The sequence below is a fragment of the Dermacentor albipictus genome, chromosome 6, assembly GCF_038994185.2.
Source record: "Dermacentor albipictus isolate Rhodes 1998 colony chromosome 6, USDA_Dalb.pri_finalv2, whole genome shotgun sequence".
In the NCBI taxonomy this organism is placed as follows: Eukaryota; Metazoa; Arthropoda; class Arachnida; order Ixodida; family Ixodidae; genus Dermacentor; species Dermacentor albipictus.
Window position 1 is genome coordinate 140009566 of NC_091826.1, and position 23281 is coordinate 140032846.

General features: G+C 45.1%; 1 protein-coding gene across 3 annotated transcripts in view; it reads left to right on the top strand.

The window, feature by feature from the left end:
• The window catches only part of LOC135896097 (26S proteasome non-ATPase regulatory subunit 13-like), a 313623-nt gene that overhangs the window by 54002 nt on the left and 236340 nt on the right, over window positions 1-23281 (top strand). For all 3 annotated transcript variants that reach the window (XM_065424436.2, XM_065424435.2, XM_065424434.2), the window contains exon 4: window positions 9110-9165. In XM_065424436.2, coding sequence (XP_065280508.1) covers window positions 9110-9165 — 56 coding nt within the window. The remainder of the gene's footprint in view (window positions 1-9109; window positions 9166-23281) is intronic.

Consider the following 23281-nt stretch of genomic DNA (forward strand, 5'->3'; position numbering starts at 1 on the left):
AGAGCCATGAGCTCTGCAGCTGGGGACGTCATGACATGTGACGTCTTTAATTGCAGTGTTATTTCTCTCATCAGCATAAACACAGCAATGCCAGAACAGGTCAATGTAGTCGATCCGTCAGTATAGATGTGTATGTAGTTTCTATATCTCTCGTACTACAGGAGTAAGCTCAATTTGTTCAGTGCAGACGGTTGTATATCTGACTTTTTCTAAAGTCCTGGAATTCTGAGGTGTACTTCAGGATGGCACAAACACCATGGAGGGGACACCAGCCTGGCCGCAGGGTGTACCCCGATGTAAGCAAGGCACAATATGCACTGACAGTTGTGCTGACTGATGTGCGGGGTCTTTCCAAGGTCAGTGTGGCGAGGTGGTGGCAAGGGGTTCGGGCAATGTGCCTGACATGTGCACGCATTGTCTCTATGGCGATGTGTGTCGTGATTGAATAATCTTGAGCAATGGCAATGGTTTCAGCCGTTGACGCACTCCGTGGTAATCAAGGCATATCCTCATAGCTTGAATGGTCTGAATTGTACGCATATTGGTTTTGCAGATGTTGGATATAACAGGTGTATATAACAGGTGTTCGATATATAACTGGAGGACCCAACAAACAACACCCTGTACAGCTGTAACATGAATTGTGTGGACACCTCCCCAGTTCTTTCCTGCAAGGAGCCTGAACAGATGACAAACAGAAATCAGTAGCTTTTTCACTTGGTTTACGTGAGGAGTCCAGGACAGGTCTCTCAACCACAACCCCCAAGAACCTGTGATTTCTGCTGGGCGATATCACTTGTCCATTGATTGATATGCCGTATGCAGACATTGGCTTTCGGCTAAATTCCATCACTGCACTCTTTTCCCACGTCGCCTCCAGTCCTTGTTTACGAAGGCGTTACGAAGGCTAGATTAAAAAGGCATTGGGCTTAGTACTCTGCCCAGAGGGACCCCGTGGCTACTGTAACACTCTGGTGTTGGCCATTCCCGGTGAGCACGTAGAATGATTGCATCTGTAGGTAGCTGCGAACCCAGAGATATATCTTGCCAGCAAGTCCTATTGTTTTGAATAGTATAAGGATGGCCTCATGGGTGACATTATCATAAGCCCCTTTAACATCTGGAAACAAGGCAGCAGACCAGCATTTACAGGCCTTCTGGGATTTGATGCACATTACCAAGTTGGCAACATTGTGCATAGATGAACGGCTGCACTTGAATCCTGTCAACATGTCTGGATAAATTTTATAGTGCTCTAGGTACCATGCCAGACGCGTTAGAAGCATCCGTTTTGTTACTTTTCTTACACAACTAGCGAGTGCAATCAGACGGTATGATGCACTGACCAAAGGCGACTTGCCAGCTTTGAGAAGTGGAATCAGGCTACTTGACTTCCATTCCTGGGGAACCGTGCCAGTCTGCCACGAGTTGTACAGGAGCTGGAGTGCTTTTCAAGCTCGTTCACCATGGTTGCACAGAGTTTGGTAAGTAGTGCCATCTGGCCCTGAGGAATGCCTACATAAAGCAAGCGCAGCCTCTAGTTCCTCCAGAGAAAAAGGGCACTCCATACGGGGATCACATCAGAATGGTGAGTGGTTGTGAGCTTGCATTCCCATGGAACTTGCGTTACTGGAAATCCTCCTACATAAGGATTCTGTGACTTCAATCTCTTTGCATTGTACGTAAAAAGCCAGAGAATTACGTAGGTAGGGCTGTCCAGGGGTTGCTCAGAGGCCACGAACAGTTCTCCACATTAGAGACGAAGGCTTTCGAGGATCCAGACTTGCAGAAATATGCCCATCATTGTGAAGCCAGCTTATTCATATGATGCTGTATTTTCTTCTATGTGCATCTGGCCAATCTCAAATCATGAATGGACTTTTTGGGCCTATATCTTCATTCTACACGCTGGTGAATTGCTCGAAGTTTCTCTAGCTCACTGTTGAATTCGGTGTGTTGCGGAGCTTTTCAAAATCGAATGTGTGGCACCCTGTGAGGCACCTCTTATTGCGTCCCCTAGGTTGCATGGTATGTCATCTCGATAGCAGTCTTTGAAGATTGATTTAACTCTCGGCCACTCGATGCATTGCATAGCTCTGGGGAACTTGAAAAGAAAGACTTTATGGATTAGAATTAAAAGAACTCGTAATTGTCCTAGTATTGGCGCCTGCGCAGCATGGAATGGGTGGCGTTTTTTAATAAGGTGGGGAGATCAGCATCACTGACATGCTATTTAATTTTCGTCTGGGTTCAGGGCTCCTCACAGCCAAAATACTGCACACCATAGTACCTGTGATGGTGTTTGTGAAGTTATAGGGCATCATGTCTGTCAGGCTTCAATTTTGCAAGTGCAATATTGCTTCTACAATCGCAAATAAAGCTTTATTAAAATATTTTTGTTAATTGTGAGCCATATTTTTCACGATGCCACATCTGGGTTGGCTGTCAAGCCTTGCAGTCTGACAGCAGATGCACAAATGCGCTTATCACAAGTTATCAGTGCAGCACCTTGTGTTATTTGGCGCAAAGAATAAAACAGCGTGTATACCTGCTACATTTGCAATCTCTCAGAATGAAAGCGAAGAGGGAGGAATATTCACGGTAGCTGTGCTAATGCTGAAACATCACCCCTCCCTGCCTTCCCGGAAATTTTTGATATCCTTGCCTTCCTGACTACACCTGGGGGTGGGAGGCAGGGGGTGACAGAAGACCTATGGGCCCTGGGTGCCAAATCACCTAGCTATACTATTGAGTGTAGTGGTAAATTATCCTTGTGCATTCTCTTTCTGTTGCTTTCTTTTTTATAGAAACAAACTAACATTCCAACTATTATGAACAACATTTGTTGGAACAAAATTTTTTTGGAAGAACGTTTGTCATAAAGTTGGAAAAATTATAGATGACCCGCCCTGGGCAGCCAATCGGATGGATAGCTTACCTCACCTCATCTGGTCAGGGGCACCTGAAAATTCAGCCAGTCGCATGCTGCAGTCAGTAGCGATGTACATTTTTAAAGCCTTATAACAAGTACGTGTTTTACTGAGAACATTTAGATGCGTCAATTCATGATTAGAAGGACCTACCCTAACGACTCTGTACGTTTGCACAAGATTGCCAAATTGTGATCCTTGAGTGCTAGCATATTGGGTGATGTTCTCCATTTTGTGCGGTGAACTGGTGGTGGTTTTCGTGCATGTGCCGAAGAATATTATTTCTTCTTTCCAGTAATAAAATTCAGTTGTTATCTTCAGCCCCGTTCTGTTGTTTCTACCCTTTGTACATTGTGCTGGATTTTCAGCTTCAATCAAGCAAGGAACACTACTTGTTTTCTCTCATGCCGTCATGCACCACATTCATGTATACCTAGGAAATCTAAGCACCAACTTGCCCAAGAAGAAATCCTTTTGGAAGAAAGGTGCATTGACACAAGGATGGGAAATGTCTTAATTATTGTTATATTATACCACTGTCACGTGGCAAATATAATGCTATTTACAATGAATGACATTCGCTCATAACGCGAGTTGTTTGCTGTCACATGGTAAACCATAATGACATTCGTTGAAAACGACATTTCCAAATGAATGAGCTTGCCAAATTTATTCATTCACATGAGTTTTGGAACCGAATGTGTATCCTTGACACGAAGAACCTACCGGTCAGCTTTGCAAACAGTACATGCCTTTTTGTTGTTTAACAAAAAATAGACCTATTTATTTTTTACTACTTATTGCATAATTATTACTTTAATGACTTTTGTGCGTCACAGTGCATAATTACAGAAAACCACTCTCAATCCACTGACTAGACGGCGGTTTTTGGCTGGGGCAGTCATGTTTATTCACACGGTAGCATTGGCCGCGGCCGCTTCAATTGATGTAAATGCATGCACGTGCCTTCCTATGGCACGGGCCAATGATGTGGATATTCGGAGCCCGCATGCACATCAGAATGATGACACGCAACTCAAATTCTTGTTCAGAGGTAGCGGACGCGCCCATCGTGCTTTCTGCCATGTTGCTTGCTTGATCTTTGGCATGGCTTGACTCTTCCACTGTCCCTTGCTCTGTCCTCTCGCTCCTTGCCGAAGTGTGCTCGTTGCTTGTCTGCGCATATAATGTGTTCAAACATTCACATTTGCAAGGAGCAATTCACTGTGCATCTTTTAGGGTGCATTTATTCGCAATAAGCAAGGCAATATCAGCGAATCGCGAGTTACTAAGGTATTCTCCATTCACATTTATCCCCAATTCTTCCCAATCCAGGTCTCTGAATACCTCCTGTAAACACGCTGTAAATAGCATTGGAGAGATCGCATCTCCCTGCCTGACGCCTTTCTTTACTGGGATTTTGTTACTTTCTTTATGGAGGACTAAGGTGGCTGTGGAGCTGCTATAGATATCTTTCAGTATTTTTACATATGGCTCGTCTACACCCTGATTTCACAATGCCTCCATGACTGCTGAAGTTTTGACTGAATCAAACACTTTTTTGTAATCATTGAAAGCTAAATATAAGGGTTTGTTATATTCCGCACATTTCTCTATCGATTGATAGTGTGAATATGGTCTATTGTTGAGTAGCCTTTACGGAATCATGCCTGGTCCTTGGCTTGACAGAAGTCTAAGGTGTTCCTGATTCTATTTGCAATTACCTTAGTAAATGCTTTGTAGGCAGCGGACAATAAGCTGATCGGTCTGTAATTTTTCAAGTCCTTGGCGTCCCCTTTCTTATGGATTAGGAATATGTTAGCGTTCTTCCAAGATTCTGGTATGCTTGGGGTTATGAGGCATTGTGTATACAGGGAGGCCAGTTTTTCTAGAACAATGTCCCCACGATCCTTCAACAAATCTGCCGTTACCTGATCCTCCCCAGCTGCCTTCTCTTTTTGCATAGCTCCCAAGGCTTTCTTTACTTCTTCTGGCGTTACTTGTGGAATTTCAAATTCCTCTAGACTATTCTCTCTTCCATTATCGTCGTGGGTGCCACTTGTACTGTATAAATCTCTACAGAACTCCTCAGCCACTTGAACTATCTCATCCATATTAGTAATGATATTGCTGGCTTTGTCTCTTAACGCATACATCTGATTCTTGCCTATTCCTAGTTTCTATTCCTAGTAGAGAAACAGAAGGAGAGATAAATGTGCGTGGCCATGGTACGCACGCGAAAAACTGCCCTAATAAATTTAGAGACTTGAGAAAAAGTTACGTTAAAAATAGATGACATGGGAATCAGCACTCGAATACGACGAGAAATTATTGAGACATGGAAAATTTCCTTGAACTAAGTATGGTTAATGAGAGAAATGCTTATAAGTATTGAACATTTTAAAAGATGAGGGAATATAAGATAGTCTCCGTGCTTCCCGAGAGGATGGCGTCCGCACGAGACTACACCAGGCACCTAACTGAGACATGGAGCTCTGTGACCGGTACAAAGCCCCTTTCTCAGCTGGCCGGGCACAGATCACATGCGTTTCGATCGCCCTAGGTTGTGCGGACATTATTTAGTTGGAGTCGAGCAAACTTGAGCGGCTCTAGAGACTAGGAAAAGCTTAAGCAGTTGTGAGGCGAGCGTGGCACGCTTAACATGGGAAGCTCGCCCGAGTAACTATCCCAAAGAGTGCTGCTCCTTGGGATACCACTTTTCACCGTCTAACGAATGTTATCACTCAGCATGGGACATGCCTGTATGTATCGGAAGTTTCTCGAATGTTATCGATGGTTCTATCTGCTGTCTGTTGTCACTGAAGCTTTGTAATTCGATTGCATGTGTGACGTGAAATTTGTAGGACTTTCTGGAAGACACGCGGGCACCAGCGATTACTCTGGGATCTTCGATGGCTCATGTATAAAAGCCGATGCGCTTCACTGGCAGATCACATTTTCGACGATTCCTGACTGTGTTCGCTGCTGTCATTCTTTGAGTTTAGTGTGTTTTTAAAGGCACAGGTTAGCCCAATAAAAAGCTAGTTTCGTCACTCACAGTTATGCCGATTTCTTCACCATCACTACTATGTGATAGTATTGGGGCATTTATTTTTCATTGCTGTCCCTGGAGACCTCGTTTCCTGCACTGCACCTGGGAGGTTGTGCTTTAGAATGGCCGCTGTGTTTTTGTAGAACTGCAAGTTTGGCCAGTTTGTTTTTGCAAGCACAGACGAACAGGCAGAAAGGAAAATGCAATGAATGCTTATTGTTGATGCATTTTTATTGAGGAAACACCTTGCTGGCTGCGGTAACTAGTTCCGCACAAACAGAGAATGCGTAAAATGAAATCCAGTGAACTAAAACACTCTGCAGTCCTGTTCGCTTTGCTGAATGTGAAATAGGAAGCCTGGTGTGCCGCTGCTTTTTAAATCAGGGTGTCTACCAACCGGGAAAACCGGGAATTCTCAGGGATTTCGCGTTGTCTGGAAAAAGTCAGGGAAAACTCAGGGAATTTGGGCCTCTATCAGGGAAAATTAGCGGCAATTTTATTGAAAGGGTCGAAAGTCGCGGTAATGCTGGCTCGAGTAGCAGACAGGAATCGTAATGAATCGTCTTTGACGCCCTGTCGTTGGCAGAAGTTGCCAGTGTAGTCAACGAGCGACTTTCCGGATTCCCAATAATTTGGACGGCTTCGCGGCGCCACCTCGTACCCCATAGTGTCAACGTATCAGAACGTGTGAAATTTCCGACGCAAGAACTCTTTGCAGTCCGATTTTCCTGACGTTTTGCCGCGACCGCAGGTCCGAAACGGCATTTATCAAAGGCATCACCGCTGCCGTCTTGATTACTTTGCCGCCTCGAACCGGCACTCTCGCACGCAGATCCGCTGGCATCCGTTGCCACCACTGCGGCAACGCTAGGCCTAGCTGCTTCGACGTTCGCTATGAAGCTTCTTGCCAGTGGGTGCCGAACTTTTTATTGAAAGAATTCGCTGCTGTCAGCAATGGCACGGACTCCACCTTTGTGGTCCTCGCGATTGGCTTAGAAACCTGGAAAACACGGTGCGTTGCATAATGCCGGTTCCTGAAAGTCAGCTTCGCCTCTGTACAGAAATGTTACTCGGTAAAGCTTACGGAAAAGTATTGCAGTGAAGCATAACAAGCGTGGGAAGGGGCTATTGCCACGGAATACAGTATGTATATCTTAATTATGCACGCGGGCACCCGGCATTTCCTGTCACAGTACGAGCACAGGTATGCCTAATACGTGTACCGACAGGCCTTCAGAGCGTTTTCGAACGTGCCTGTGGCGGTTTGAGCCCCTAAGGGCAGTAAATGAAACGCATTTATTTTTTTCCAACTGGCCGATTTTTTCGGACGTTTTTGCGGCCCCTAGGGAGCTCGAAAAATCGGTCGTGGACTGTGCAACTGATCAAGATGCTTCAAATGGTCCTTGGGGCGAACGAGTGGCGGAAGGCGGACAAGAACAGAAGTGACCTACGCATTGAGGAATAAACGAGAAAGGAAGCTTGTTGCCGCCGTTTTGAAAGAGCTTGAGCTCAAAAAATAAAGTTTTGGCTGATGCCGAGATGCAGGTGTCCCTCATCCAAACTAAAATACACTCTTTGAAGCAGTGCAACACAACACTCGGGCGTCGTGCGCGGGCTGAGAGTATGTCAGGACTGTTGAGGTTGATTTACGAGCTGTTGAGAGAGGATCTCAATTGTGACAGAGTTCAGGCCTCATCCCACTGAGGTTGCTATCAGTTGATAGAAATAGCTCATATAAGAAAATATTTGCCTTTGTATGCATCTCCTTTTTATTCGTATTTGATAATGTCCGACCCTATTTGCAATTGTTTTCGAAGACACTTTATTTGATGTGCATTTTACTAACCCCTTCCTTCTATTCTCTTTTTGAATAACATCAACACTGCTCCTTAGTATTCAAATTGGATTAAGTTGCTTTTTTTTTTTCATGTGCTTACTAGAGAGTGACAGCATCAGGCGATATGGTTTCAGCCCGTGTTGATATAAAACATAGTTCTGCATCACTCAGGGAAATTTGCAATGGCACTCAGGGAAAACCTGGAAAAATCAGGGAATTTGGAAATGTCAACTTGGTAGACACCCTGTTAATGCGACAGCGTTAAGGAGCTCGTGTCGCAGAAAAGCCGGTGTCGTCGGCGTCGGCGGCATTGACCGTGAGCGATAAATCCCAGCAGGCACTTCATGAATAAAAAACAACTTGCAAGATGGGCTGGGTGGGAATCGAACCAGGGTCTCCGGAGTGTGAGACGGAGACGCTACCACTCAGCCACGAGTTCGATGCTTCAAAGCAGTACAAAAGCGCCTCTAGTGAATGTGGTGTTGCCTTAGAAACTAGCTGTTTCTTAGGCTCAGGCGTGCGTCGCTTGCTCAGGCGCACATTTCGTTACCGCGCCGAACGCTGCGTTGCTCGACGCTCACCGCGTCCGATGCGGGGCGCGTAGTCGCTGCGCCGTAGCCCATTGTCTTACACCCCTTGGCGGGTCAACGGGAACGCTGTCGCGTTCCACTCTTGAAGGTGAAGCTTAAGCGTCCTCCAATTTTTTGTTCATATTTTGTGGGGTTTCTGTAGGACGAACAAAAAGTGATCACATAACAAGAAGAAAAAAGCTACTGAATGAAGTGCTTTCTAGAATGCTTTAAAACTTTTTCATTGCAAGTTTCATTCTAACAGGAGCCTTCAAGATCATTAAGTATCTTCACCTAGACATGCAATTAAACAGAATTCCCAAAATAGTGCGAGTTGCTGTATACTGTAGCCAACTGCATCCTCCTCCTGTCTTAGCAATGGAAACCACAAAGCAAGCCAACGAGACTGGTGGTGGCCTCCTTGTTTGCAGTATTGCCCCTAGAGGCAGCTTCTTTCTCTGTAGGAAACTTGACCTAAATTATTGCGACAAGTAGAAGTATCAAAGGACCCTGGTTGCATTTTAGTGATGGTTATAATTCATTGTTGGTTCATGTATCATGCAGCAAAGCCCATTGGGGGCATCAGACATGCATTTCTGCATAGACTTGATTGTTTTGTTTTTATTAATCTGGCCACTGGTAACGTATGTCAGATATAATAAAGGCTTGGCAGCTGTGCCCTCCCCTCCCCAGTGTGGTCACTGAAGAATGTTTGTTCCAGGATGAAGCCCCTGTCGCTGGTAGAGATTGCCGCCCAGGTGTCCCAGAGCATCCCAGGTGAGTTGCTTGTCACTTGCTCCATGCACTACTGCTGAGCAGCCTCTGTTTCCTCCTTGGTCAAAATAACGAGACCAAGAAAGTAGGCAGGACTTATACTAGCATGATTCGGAATGCGCTGAATAATTTGCAGTAACAGCTTTTATGCATATCAGTTTTGGCTATGTTTCCAAGGAGATTGCCAACATCAACAGTATAGAAGATGCTCATGCTCTGGCACTCATTTGGTCGTCTCATCATCATCATCATCAGCCTGGTTGCGCCCACTGCAGGGCAAAGGCCTCTCCCATGCTTCTCCAACAACCCCGGTCATGTACTAATTGTGGCCATGCCGTGCCTGCAAACTTCCTAATTTCATCCGCCCACCTAACTTTCTGCCGCCCCCTGCTACGCTTCCCTTCCCTTGGGATCCAGTCCGTAACCCTTAATGACCATCGGTTATCTTCCCTCCACATTACATGTCCTGCCCATGCCCATTTCTTTTTCTTGATTTCAACTAAGATGTCATTAACTCGCGTTTGTTCCCTCACCCAATCTGCTCTTTTCTTATCCCTTAACGTTACACCTATCATTCTTCTTTCCATAGCTCGTTGTGTCGTCCTCAATTTGAGTAGAACCCTTTTCGTAAGCCTCCAGGTTTCTGCCCCATAGGTGAGTACTGGTAAGACACAGCTATTATATACTTTTCTCTTGAGGGATAATGGCAACCTGCTCTTCATGATTTAGGAATGCCTGCCAAACGCACCCCAGCCCATTCTTATTCTTCTGATTATTTCCGTCTCATGATTCGGATCCGCCGTCACTACCTGCCCTAAGTAGATGTATTCCCTTACGACTTCCAGTGCCTCGCTGCCTATTGTAAATTGCTGTTCTCTCCCGAGACTGTTAAGCATTACTTTAGTTTTCTGCAGATTAATTTTTAGACCCACTCTTCTGCTTTGCCTCTCCAGGTCAGTGAGCATGCATTGCAATTGGTCCCCTGAGTTACTAAGCAAGGCAATATCATCAGTGAATCACAAGTTGCTAAGGTATTTTCCATTAACTCTTATCCCCAATTCTTCCCAATCCAGGTCTCTGAATACCTCCTGTAAACACGCTGTGAATAGCATTGGAGATATCGTATCTCCCTGCCTGATGCCTTTCTTTATTGGGATTTTGTTGCTTGCTTTATGGAGGACTACGGTGGGTGTGGAGCCGCTATAGATATCTTCCAGTATTTTTACATATGGCTCATCTACACCCTGATTCCGTAATGCCTCCATGACTGCTGAGGTTTCGACTGAATCAAACGCTTTCTCGTAATCAATGAAAGCTATATATAAGGGTTGGTTATATTCTGCACATTTCTCTATCACTTGATTGATAGTGTGAATATGGTCTATTGTTGAGTAGCCTTTACGGAATCCTGCCTGGTCCTTTGGTTGACAGAAGTTTAAGGTGTTCCTGATTCTATTTGCAATTACCTTAGTAAATACTTTGTAGGCAACGGACAGTAAGCTGATCGGTCTATAATTTTTCAAGTCTTTGGCGTCCCCTTTCTTATGGATTAGGATTATGTTAGCGTTCTTCCAAGATTCTGGTATGCTCGAGGTCATGAGGCATTGCGTATACAGGGTGGCCAGTTTCTCTAGAACAATCTGTCCACCATCCTTCAACAAATCTGCTGTTACCTGATCCTCCCCAGCTGCCTTCCTCCTTTGCATATCTCCTAAAGCTTTCTTTGCTTCTTCCGGCGTTACCTTCGGGATTTCGAATTCCTCTAGACTATTTTCTCTTCCATTATCGTCGTGGGTGCCACTGGTACTGTATAAATCTCTATAGAACTCCTCATATACTTGAACTATTTCATCCATATTAGTAATGATATTGCCGGCTTTGTCTCTTAACGCATACATCTGATTCTTGCCAATTCCTAGTTTCTTCTTCGCTGTTTTTAGGCTTCCTCCGTTCCTGAGAGCATGTTCAATTCTATCCATATTATACTTCCTTATGTCAGCTGTCTTACGCTTGTTGATTAACTTCGAAAGTTCTGCCAGTTCTATTCTAGCTGTAGGCTTAGAGGCTTTCATACATTGGCGTTTCTTGATCAGATCTTTCGTCTCCTGCGATAGTTTGCTGGTATCCTTCCTAACGGAGTTACCACCGACTTCCATTGCACACTCCTTAATCATGCCCACAAGATTGTCGTTCATTGCTTCAACACTAAGGTCCTCTTCCGGAGTTAAAGCTGAATACCTGTTCTGTAGCTTGATCTGGAATTCCTCTATTTTCCCTCTTACCGCTAACTCATTAATCGGCTTCTTATCTACCAGTTTCTTCCGTTCCCTCCTCAGGTCTAGGCTAATTCGAGTTCTTACCATCCTGTGGTCACTGCAGCGCACCTTGCCGAGCACGTCCACATCTTGTATGATGCCAGGGTTAGCGCAGAGTATGAAGTCTATTTTATTTCTAGTCTCGCCGTTCGGGCTCCTCCACGTCCACTTTCGGCTATCCCGCTTGCGGAAGAAGGTATTCATTATCCTCATATTATTCTATTCCGCAAACTCTACTAGTAACTCTCCCCTGCTATTCCTAGTGCCTATGCCATATTCGCCCACTGCCTTGTCTCCAGCCTGCTTCTTGCCTACTTTGGCATTAAAGTCGCCCATTAGTATAGTGTATTTAGTTTTCACTCTACCTATCACCGATTCCGCGTCTTCATAGAAGCTTTCGACTTCCTGGTCATCATGACTGGATGTAGGGGCGTAGACCTGTACAATCTTCATTTTGTACCTCTTATTAAGTTTCACAACAAGACCTGCCACCTTCTCGTTAATGCTATAGAATTCCTGTATGTTACCAGCTATATTCTTATTAATCAGGAATCCGACTCCCAGTTCTCTTCTCTCCGCTAAGCCCCGGTAGCACAGGACGTGCCCGCTATTCAGCACTGTATATGCTTCTTTTGGCCTCCTAACTTCACTGAGCCCTATTATATCCCATTTGCTGCCCTCTAATTCCTCCAATAGCACTGCTAGACTCGCCTCACTAGATAACGTTCCAGCGTTAAACGTTGCCAGGTTCATATTCCATTTGGTCGTCTACTGTGCAGCTAATCATTGCATGCCCCAATGGCAATGTGGCACATTCTGTGCATTTTGGAGCACAGCTCTCAGGTGCTCATTCGTGCGGCGAGCGTCGCAGTCAGCGGCGTAACCGAGCAAATGAGCACAGTGAAAGATGAAAAAGCGAACGTGGAGCGGGAGATGTAAGACACGAGCCACAGCAGAGACTAATGAGACCAGCCCCTTCAGTGACATGCGTGCAAGGAACTGGTGTCACGCGGATCCGCCCAACCGCTCAATGCGTACTTGTATCTGGTCTCAGCTGGACTGCTTGTTTTGTACTATCGTCTGCTTGCATCAACTCACGCTTGCGCTTGTTTGGTTTGCTTGGTTTTGTCTCTTTCACACTTGTTTCAATTGTCATGGTTTGTGATTGTTTCGTAATCTGATTGTATGCGCGATGAGAATTGTGTAGTACTTTCTGGAAGCCATACGGCACCAGTGATTACACTGGAACCTTCAATGAGTCATGTATACAAGCCGATGCCCTTCACCCGCAGATCAAATTTTCGACGGCTGTCGACTATGCTACATGTCTTTCTCAAGTTCTTTGCCTCAATATATTTTGAAATGAAAACACAAATATAGCTGCGCTCAAATTTAGGATTATTGTTTATCATAATAGTCGGTGAATTCTTTCCTCTGTGAACTTGTTTGTAATAAAAATTATAAAAACCTAGAGCACTGAAAACACAAAAGACGTAGGAGAAACGCACACCACACACGCCACACCATCACATAATGCACCACATAACTTCCTTTGTGTTGTTAGTGCTCTAAGTTTTTATTATAGAGCATTACCAACTAGCCCACCTATCCATCCTCTTGCAATGTACAGTGAAACCTCGTTAAACCATAGTTGGCCAGAGCTCGGAAAAAGTATGTACTAAACGGTAGTACTGCTTAACTGAAATAGCATGAGATTGCCGACTTACCTTTCAAAAATGGAACTCACATAGAGTGTGATGAAAGGGGAAAGAAATGTGCAGTATTTATTCGCCTCGCACGACTAAAGTGTTATTTTCATTTGATGCCGCGGTGGCTTAGCAGCGATGACAGCGGCCTCAAACTTGTTGAAGCTGCGAGCCAGCTTTTCAGCCAGCCCCCTCTTCTCAGGAAACACTCGCACGGCAGACTCCTCGTTGGCGTTGCATGTTCTCCATGCACCCAGGCGGTAGGGCTGCAGAAGTCGTGGGGCGCCTTTTTCATTGCGGGGTGCTGTTCTCGTCGTGACAATTGCATTCTTGAGGCTGACATAATGCACAGCTTCTGCCACTGTCAGCGCCCGATGGAGACGACGCACCGCCGTGTTTGCGCGACGGAAACTGGAAATGCTTTGTGTTAACCGATACGTACGCAGTAAGCTGGTACGGTTTATGTGGACACAAAACACATTACGGTCAATGGCCGCTGAGTCGGGGAGTTGACTTTACTACTTTTAAAACGAAACTACTGTTTAAGCGGATACGGTTTAACGAGGTTTTACTGTATTTCTGTTACACAGGACTCTTTTCCATGTTTCCTCTGCAGGGGCGTCTGCGTCAGCAGGCGTTTGGTGTGTTGCGACACCACGTACCCGAGCACATGAGGGTTGGACCCTCCCGTGTGTAGCTGTGGGCGGCTTAGCTGTGTCCTGGGGAAAGAGGATCCTGGGGGTTGAGCCAATGCCGGGTGTTTGGACCTTTACGGCCCCTCGGCAGTGGCAACACACCCCTTTGACCTCGGCTTCACGTAGACGGCACCTCCAGAATGACCCACCTGAGGAAAATTGGCAGTCACCCTTTCTGTCTCTCTCTCCTCAAATCTTCGTCTTTATCTCTCACTTTTCACCTTTCCCGTCTTCTTCTCTTTTCCATTTACTTCCTTTCTCCATGGCGGCAAGGGTTAACATTGTGTGGCTATCCTACCTTGGGTACACCATATTTGGTTATAGCGATGGCATACGGCTGGTGTTGTGCAGGCTTGTACACAAGCTCTGCCGCGTCCTCGTTGGGCTCCGTGGTGGGCAGTCGGCGTTGTTGCCGAACATAAGCATTTTCTATGGCACCACCAACCTCCGTTGTCTATGATCGGCGTCTGAAAAGATGCCACACCGAAGTACCATTTCATTCCTCCTTTCGGAGCAACGCTCCATCCTTCCCCAAGTACTATGTAGTACACAGCGAAAGCAACATCCCAGTAAAAAACTCTCTCTATTCCTTGTAGCCAAATGCCTGAAAGAAAAAGTCGGACCGATGTACAAAGCCTCCAAAATGTCTAGCGGGGACCTCCTCCTAGAACTGACCAAGCAGAGAAGCTCACTGACCTTACCAGTATTGGCGACGCAACAGTGACAGTGTCAGCCCATAGAACACTTAATACAAGCAGGGGCATGATATCTGAAGAAGACTTTATTGGTTGAGCGGTGAGGAAGTCCTTGAGGGTTTCCAAGAACAAAATGTGACAAAGGTACAAAGAATAGTAATTCGTAGAAACGACCAAGAAATCCCCACCAAACATGTTATACTCACCTTCGGAACAAGCGAAATGCCTACCTCACTGGATGCAGGGTATATAAAAAACGTGAGACCATATATCCCGAACCCAAGACGGTGTTTCAAGTGCCAAAGGTTCGGACATTCTTCACATGCATGCCGAGGCCAAGCAACCTGTGCTAAATGCAGCTCCAATGATCATCAAACTGAAAAATGCACTTCTTTCCCATATTGTATTAACTGCAAAGGAGGCCATCCAGCCTACTTGCGATCTTGCCCATGCTGGAAAAGAGAAAAAGAAGTAATAGCACTACTTGTCAAAGAAAAAATTTTGTTCTTTTAAGCCAGAAAGCGTCTATCATACCTTCCGCGAAGAAGTTATGCCGATGTGACACAGGCGGGGGCTGCGTGACAAAGGCCCCAGGAGTCATGCGTGGTGCCGCACTGACCCCTCCCGCCCCCGTAGTGGAAGCAACCAGTACTGCTCCACCCTCTTCGGAGGCCTTGCAGACACCAGTCCCACAGGGCCCTAAGATCAAGCGAACGCCAAGGCCCGAGGCACGTGTCTCGGCGCCCAACTCTCAGTCTTCCAGCGTTTCAGAGAGAGCGAGGGAGATCGACACAAAAACCCTGTTGTCATTGACACCGAAGGACAAGCGCTCACTCGAGCGTGGTAAGAGGGACAAGATCCCAATAACCACCCAAAATAAGAAGGCTATAACCTGAAGGTTATCGCTCTTTTGTATCACCTTTCTTGAGATCTACGTCACCTAACATCTTTCCTACCTCCTATTCAACTGTTAACGCCATTTTTTACCCTTCAATTTCATAATGGCTTTTATTATTCACTGGAATTGTAGAGATCTTTTACATAACTTAGGTGACATTAAAAACCTGTTATTTAACTTCTCACCTGTGGCCGTATGCTTACAGGAAACAAACCTAGGCGAAAAACACAAACATATTTTTAAAGTTTTCACTGTTGTATGGCGCGACCGCACTCAGATGAACCGGCTTTCGGGTGGTGTAGCCATTGTTGTGCCGGGCGGTATCGCAGCTAGAGAAGTTCCCATTACCAGTCACATAGCCGTTGCTGTCACCGTTATAACTCACAAAACCATCACCATTTGCTCGCTGTATATCGCACCCCACACCCATTTTACCACTAAACACTTTTTTTTTTTTTTATTCAGCATTGATTCAGACACAGTGAAGGTCTTGGATGGCAAGGCTAAAGGCAGTACATTGTCTGCCTGACTAAGGCCCTGTCACCCATACATTGCTCAACAGTGTGGTAGCATATAACATACAGATAGTATACACACATATCAATAGCGTGGATTAGACGTACATAGCATACATTGCAAACATACGTGCATTAAATACAACAATAACTATACAACTTTCTAAGCAGAAACCGTTTAGGATCAACAGAGTAATATAAGCACAAAAAAAACTATATACATAATATATATATACACATATATATGTGTATATAAAAACGAAGATATAACATGTCAATTACTGGAGCCATTTGATTTAGTGGGGGATTTTAATGCTCACTGTACTCTTTGGGGCAGTATCAAAACTGACTAAAGAGGGCAAGTGGTTGAAGGTTTTATACTGTCAAATGATATCTGCCTTTTAAATTCAGGTGCACCGACATACTTTTCACCGACTTCCCGCACCTTTAGTTGTTTAGATTTAGCTTTTTGCTGACCATCTCTTTTTAGTTATCTTAAATGGGAAACCATCGACAAGTCTTATGGCAGTGATCACTTGCCCACAATCATCAAATTTTTATCATCACCACCAACCTTAGTCACTAGGCCACGCCAGTGAAAATTACAGCTCGCTGACTGGCCGCTTTTTATAGAAAACATGAAACTGGAAGTTGTCTTTTCACAAGAACTAAGCATTGACGAACTTTAAAAAAAAAATCACCGAAGTCATAATTTCTGCAGCAGAAAAGGCAATACTCCAGTCATCTGGTATTGTACTCAAAAGGCTAAATCCCTGGTGAACGAACGAGTGTACCGAAGCCAAAAAGAAGCAAAATAAGGCCTGGGGAATCCTATGGAGGTACCCCACTTATAGCAACCTTTTAAATTTCAAACACGCCAAAGCCAAAGCACAGTTTATTCGAAGATAGGCAGAGAAATCGTCATGGCAAAAATATGTATCTTCAAATAATAATATGATCACATCAAAACCAATGTGGGACCAGGAAAGGAAATTTAAAGGAGAGTACACATCATACACAATACCACTACTCACATGTCCAGGCACAGAAACAACACTACAGGACCAGGCCAACTTATTAGGCGAACATTTTTACAAGGTCTCCAGCTCAGCAAACTACTCAAGTGATTTCTTAAAATATAAAAAGTCGGCGGAGAAACAGAGACTGCCTACTACTGGGGCTTCAAATGAACCTTATAATAACGTCCTCACAATGCAAGAATTGAACAGGGTTCTCTCTGCCGGTAAAAAAATAGCAACAGGTCTTGACCATGTCCATTACACGATGTTGGCACACCTATCTCAAGCATCAGCAGAAACACTTCTTAAATTTTTCAACAAGATCTGGGAATCTGGAGTAATGCCTACAGATTGGAAAAATGCAGTTATAGTGCCTTTTTTAAAATCAGGTAAATCCACAACGTCCCCAAGCAGCTACAGGCCCATTGCCTTTACAAGCTGTCTAGCCAAATCCTACGAGAGTATCATAATCATAAACATAAGGCTCACATTCATCCTTGAGTCAAGGAACCTAATAGACGTGCACCAGTGCGGATACAGAAAGGGCTGCTCGACAACTGACCACCTCGTACGACTAGAACATGAAATATGCTATGCAGTTCTACACAAACAACACTGTCTCACAGTATTTTTCGATCTAGAGAAAGTGTGTTGACACGTGTACTTATCTATATCAGGTGACCACGTTTGGCCGCCTAACAAATGTTATCGTGCAGCGCAGGACGCGCCTGCATGTAGAAGTTTCTGGAATGTTATCGATAATTCCCTCCACCGTCTTTCACCGCAACTTGTGTAATCTGATTGCATGTATGCGCGACGCAAATAGTGCAGAACTTTGTGGAAGGCACGCGGGCCCCATCGGTTAATCTGGAATATTCCACGACTGATCTATAAAAGCCGACGCGCTTGACCCGCTGATCAGATTTTCGACGATCGCCGACTTTGTTCGCCGCTTTCGTTGTGCTTTAAGTGTAGCCTGTTTTGTGGGCACAGGTTCGCCCAATAAAAGCTAGTTTTGTCTTTCACAGTACTGCTACTTGTTGTGTCGGCAGCGGCAGGCAAGCGGGGGGCCCCGACCAGCGAACGCGTGGCTAGCGCCGGCGCAGTGAAGGAGACTCGGAGCGAACTGCTCCCGATAAAAACCGGAACGAAGACTCGGCCACCCTCGGCCGTTTATTGCTAATAAAGGCTTCACACGCCAGATGACACCTCCCGATTGGTCCAATGCTCGTCACATGACAGAAGGGGGGTGCGCCATCTAGCTAAACAACTACAAAACATACATGTGCGATGACACATAGATCCGACAGGGGGCGACACTATACTACACTACTGTGTTCTTCAACGTCACCACTACGTGACAGTATGATACCACGTGGCGGTATTTTAAGAGACCTGGCTGACTTGGGAGTACGTGGCAGAATGCTAAACTGTCGTATCTTATTTTATGGCAAATAGAACATTTCAGGTGTGTCTCGGCACAATACTTTCACGCACATTTGCACAGGAAAATGGCGTTCCACAGGGTTGTATGCTGAGCACGACACTCTTCATGATCAAAATGAACTCTGTTAATAAGATCATACCATCCTCTGTGATGCACTCAATATACGCCGACGATTTGCAAGTGTCTTGCCGTGCCTCAAATCTACCCACTTGCGAAAGACAACTACAAATAACCATAAATAACCTTACACAATGGGCTGACAAAAATGGATTCCGTTTTTCAAGACAAAACTGTTATAATCCTCTTCTCCCAGAAACGAGGGTTACACTGCAATCCAGTTCTCACATTGAATGGTACAACCTTGCTGGTCAAAGACGACCACAAATATTTAGGCGTAACATTTGACACAAAGCTGAACTTCCTGGCCCACATTAACACAACTAAAATTAAAGCAAATAAAGCATTAAATATCCCCAAGGTGCTATCGCACAAGCACTGGGGATCTGACCGAACTTGTCTACTACGTATATACCGGTCCCTTGTACGTAGCATCCTCGACTACGGTAGTGTAGTTTATGGTGCAGTCAGGCAGTCATACATCAAGCGACTCGATCCAGTTCATAATCTCGGCCTACGACTGGCGAGCGGTGCCTACAGAACATCGCCTGTCCAAAGTTTATATGTTGACTGCAATGAGCCTTCCTTACAGCAACGCAGAGCACTACTTACACTTTCCTATGTACTACGAATTTGATCGTCACCACAAATATATGCTACAGCATCGTAACACAGTGCAAGTCATGGATACACTACACAAGCAAACTGAACATGATTCGGCCACTAATCTTACGACACGAAGAATACTGTCAGACTTATGATGTTCCTCACGAGGCCCTACAGGTTGCTGAAAGGCCACCAAGATTGCCACCATGGTACAACTTTTCACACCTATGTGACTGGACACTAACACATCTAAAGAAAAAAAGGCGTTCCACAAGAACACTTAATACAAGAGTTCCGAGCTATTCAAGAAAAATATAAAAAATACACGGAATTTCACACTGACGGCTCCAAAACACAAGAATATGTAGGTGTCAGAATAATAACGAAAAATTGGCAAAATAGCATTCGGATAAATTTTTCTTCAGTGTTTACCGCCGAAGTTTTTGCGATATGGACGGCAGTAAAAAAAAATTACCAGCGACAAGCAGATGAATGTTATCATATATACTGATTCGTTAAGCGCACTCAGAGCTCTAAACCTTAACTCCGCATCCGAACCTCTACTTTGGGATATCCTAAACATGCTGGCCTATAACGAATACGGAAGAACCTTACGATTCTGCTGGGTCCCAAGCCATGTTGGGATACCAGGGAATGAAGCAGCAGATAGATGCACGTTCATGGCAGAGCACAAAGGTGTAACACAAACAACACTTCCATACAAAGACAGTATCTGAGCGATTCATAAGGCCCTGACATCAAAGTGGCAACTAGAATGGGACTCTTGCACGAATAAGTTACACACAATAAAACCCCTGCTTAGTGAATGGAAGTCGTGCAGTCACCAGCAACGCTTCTGTGAGGCGATCCTCTGCAGACTCCGAATCAGGCATACACACCTGACACACAATTTTCTGCTTCAAAACGAAAACCCGCCAACTTGCAAGAAGTGCCATGAACCACTCACAGTAATGCACATTATTATGACATGTCCAAATATTGAAACACAGAGACAAAATGTCTATAACTTACGCATACCTTTACACCCCACCTCAATACTCGGAGATGAACCGCTAGTGCCCTTCACTGACTTGTTCAGCTTTCTAGAAGAAACCGGTTTTTTACACAGACTCTAAAGTAACACAGCTTCCGCTGCTTTAACATTTGAATTCTTAACCTTTTGAGGGTCGAATTATTTTGGAAAAAACTTGCCCAGGTGGTCAAATTACTTTATTGCGGATCTTGAATGTACAAAATGCATAAAGTCGGGAAAAAATACTAAAAAATAATTAGGAACAGTATTTTGGTGCCGGCATCACTCAGAACTGCAAAATGTTCAATAGTATTTCCGAGCGTGGTACTCCTTGAAACAGGGGTCTACGAACAGCGCCTTATCGCAGTTTGCACACCTAAAATGCATTTCTGCTCTCTTGGAGCGAGGAGTTGTGTTGGCGCACGCATGACATGTCTGCGTGTGACTGCCTTGGGCAGAGGTCTGATGCACCCTCTCGCGTAAGCGCTTTGCCGTAGAGAGTGAGAATACCTCGTGAGCGGTGGTGATAAACAAACTAAGACGTTGGTGATAAACAAGCTAAGAGCAGTGCCAATTAAGATAGAAATCAACTTCCGCTGCTCCTGCGAGAGCATGCCGACAAAGAGAAAAACCACGTTTCACGTGCCTCCGCTGCGATCACGTGGCGGAACCGAAACCACGTTGCCATTGAGAGCGAGAATACCTCGTGAACGGCGCTGATAAACAAGCTAAGAGCAGCGCCAATCAAGGTGGAAATCAACTTCCACCGCCGTGCAAGAGAGTGCCGACAAAGAAAATGACGTATCGCGCGCCTCCGTTGCGATCACGCGGCGAAACCGAAACCGCCAAAGGGCGTTGCTGCAGTCTGAGCGACGCGCTGAAGCTAGCAATAAGTCCTGTTTATCTCCCCAAGAAGGTAGCACAAATTTCAAACGCTTCTTGTAAGTGCTAAGAGGTGGCAGCACCTCTCGGTGAGCACGCATCGTCATTATGGTGCGAAATTTCAAACGGAGGGTCGGAACCGTACCCGTACGGCAAAGATCTTGCGGGACAGAAAACCGCCGCCGTACAAGTATGGCTAAAACCTTCAAAGGGTTAAATCTTGTGGCTGGCGCAGCATGGCCTTAGTCGCTTTTGCGCCATTAAACCTGAATTAACTAGCTAACTCTTTTCCATGTTTCAATGTACTTTGTGTTTGGGCGCTCTAAGATCCATTCTTTTGTCCTTGCAGTATCATGAGTTAGCAGCTCTGCTATGGAAAGATGGTTGTACGATGTCATGTCTCCTTAATCTTGCAAGACATGCTTGTGTTACTTTAATCTGATTTCTGGCATGACTGTTTCAACGATTGTTGTAGCTTCGACGGGGCGGCCGGACGGAGGACCTACGGCATGAGGCCTAAACAGCAGGGGCTAAATAAGAGCCGGACTACTCAAGTCGGGGGCTGTGCAAAGAATGATTTTATTTCCCCGAGGGAAATGCAGCAGGCAACTTACAGTGTTTGGCGCTGAGTGGCGCCCTGATGTAAACGACCCAAAACCGAAACCAGATGCCAACACAGGATACTACGTCACCTCTGCCTTGAGAGGAAAATGCGCTACTCGCGCTACTCGCTCTCCTCGCAACAAAAGCAAGTCATGAGTTACAGAAGAACACACGTTAGCACTGTAACACACGTGTTTGATGATGACATCTTTGTATAATAGAAAATGACATCTTTGGCTTCCCCATTTTAAGAAAAACACACAACATGAAAACTGAAAATGAACACGATTGAACTACAGTTCTGAAGAGTTTCAGTACCCATCTTGGGAAGACAATGAGATGCAGACTTGCACACACAGATCACACATGAAAAAGAGTTCGCAGAGTACAAAAGTAGACGATGTAAACATCTGTGTGCCTTCTGGGACAGCACTGATCGGTGGCTCATTCGCCTTGAGCCTGACTCGAGACAGCTGTGTCGCTGTCGTGGATTGGAGATTGTGCCTACAAAGCACTTTACACTCCCAAGAAGTTGGCATAGTCCCCCCGTAAGGATGCTAACAACCTAAGTAATGTCGAAAAACTTTTTGGCATGAAAAACAAATTTGTATGGCGGCTATTACCGTAGTGAAAATGTGCATACTACAGGCTTATGCTGCAAGAAATGCAACGTACAAGAAATGCATGGTATCCCTTCTTCGGGGTTGCTAAGAAATCAAGAAGAGTGTTCCTACCACCAGGACCCACTGATAAATCTGCAGTATAGCAGTAAGTACAGCGCTCGCATTGCACCCTTTATGCTGCCGGAAATCCCCCCATCTGAAGGATACTACTTGTGTACTATTTACCTAACAAACATGTAAGGAAAACTTTTGGCATTAAGAGCCGAATTTGCATGGGAGGTTGAAACCTCTGTAGACAATAAACCAAGGCAGAAAACTACTTGGAAACATAATCCTTAAACCATACTGGACGTTGTCTATGACATGTAGAACTACGGAGGACTTGTTCAGGTTGTAGAGGAGGAACAGCACAAGTGTTACTCGTACAGGGACTGGAAGGTGCATCAGTGTCCTGAGTGTTTTCAGGAGCAGTGTCTTGGTGTGGAGTGTCGTGCCGACGTTCAGGAGACTTTTCTGCGCGGGGTGAATCCAATGGCGGTGGTGAAACGGGCGGTTTCAAAGACGTGGCTGCCGCAGGAAAACAGGCACCATTAGGAACTGGAAGAAAAGGTGGAAAACTATCGTCAAAGGATGTGTTCATTGAAATGACTCCTTTTATTTGTTGTTTCACCCTTACGTACCGAGTACTTCATCAGCTTAGGTGCATTCGAACGCTTGCAATTTTCAAGCTGGAAAGTACTTCGACCTACTTTGTGATAAATCTTGAACGGACCGGAGTATTTAGGACCAGATTTCCGTGAAGTATGTACCCTAACCAGATCGCTTGGCTGAAACTGAGGACATTTGGTTGCGTGATGACTATCCACATACTTTTCAGTATTTTCCTGTTTTTCACGTACTCTACTCGGCACTTCCTGGCGCAACTTTGGAGAAGCGAATTCAGGATGAATTGGAGGCATGTTTGC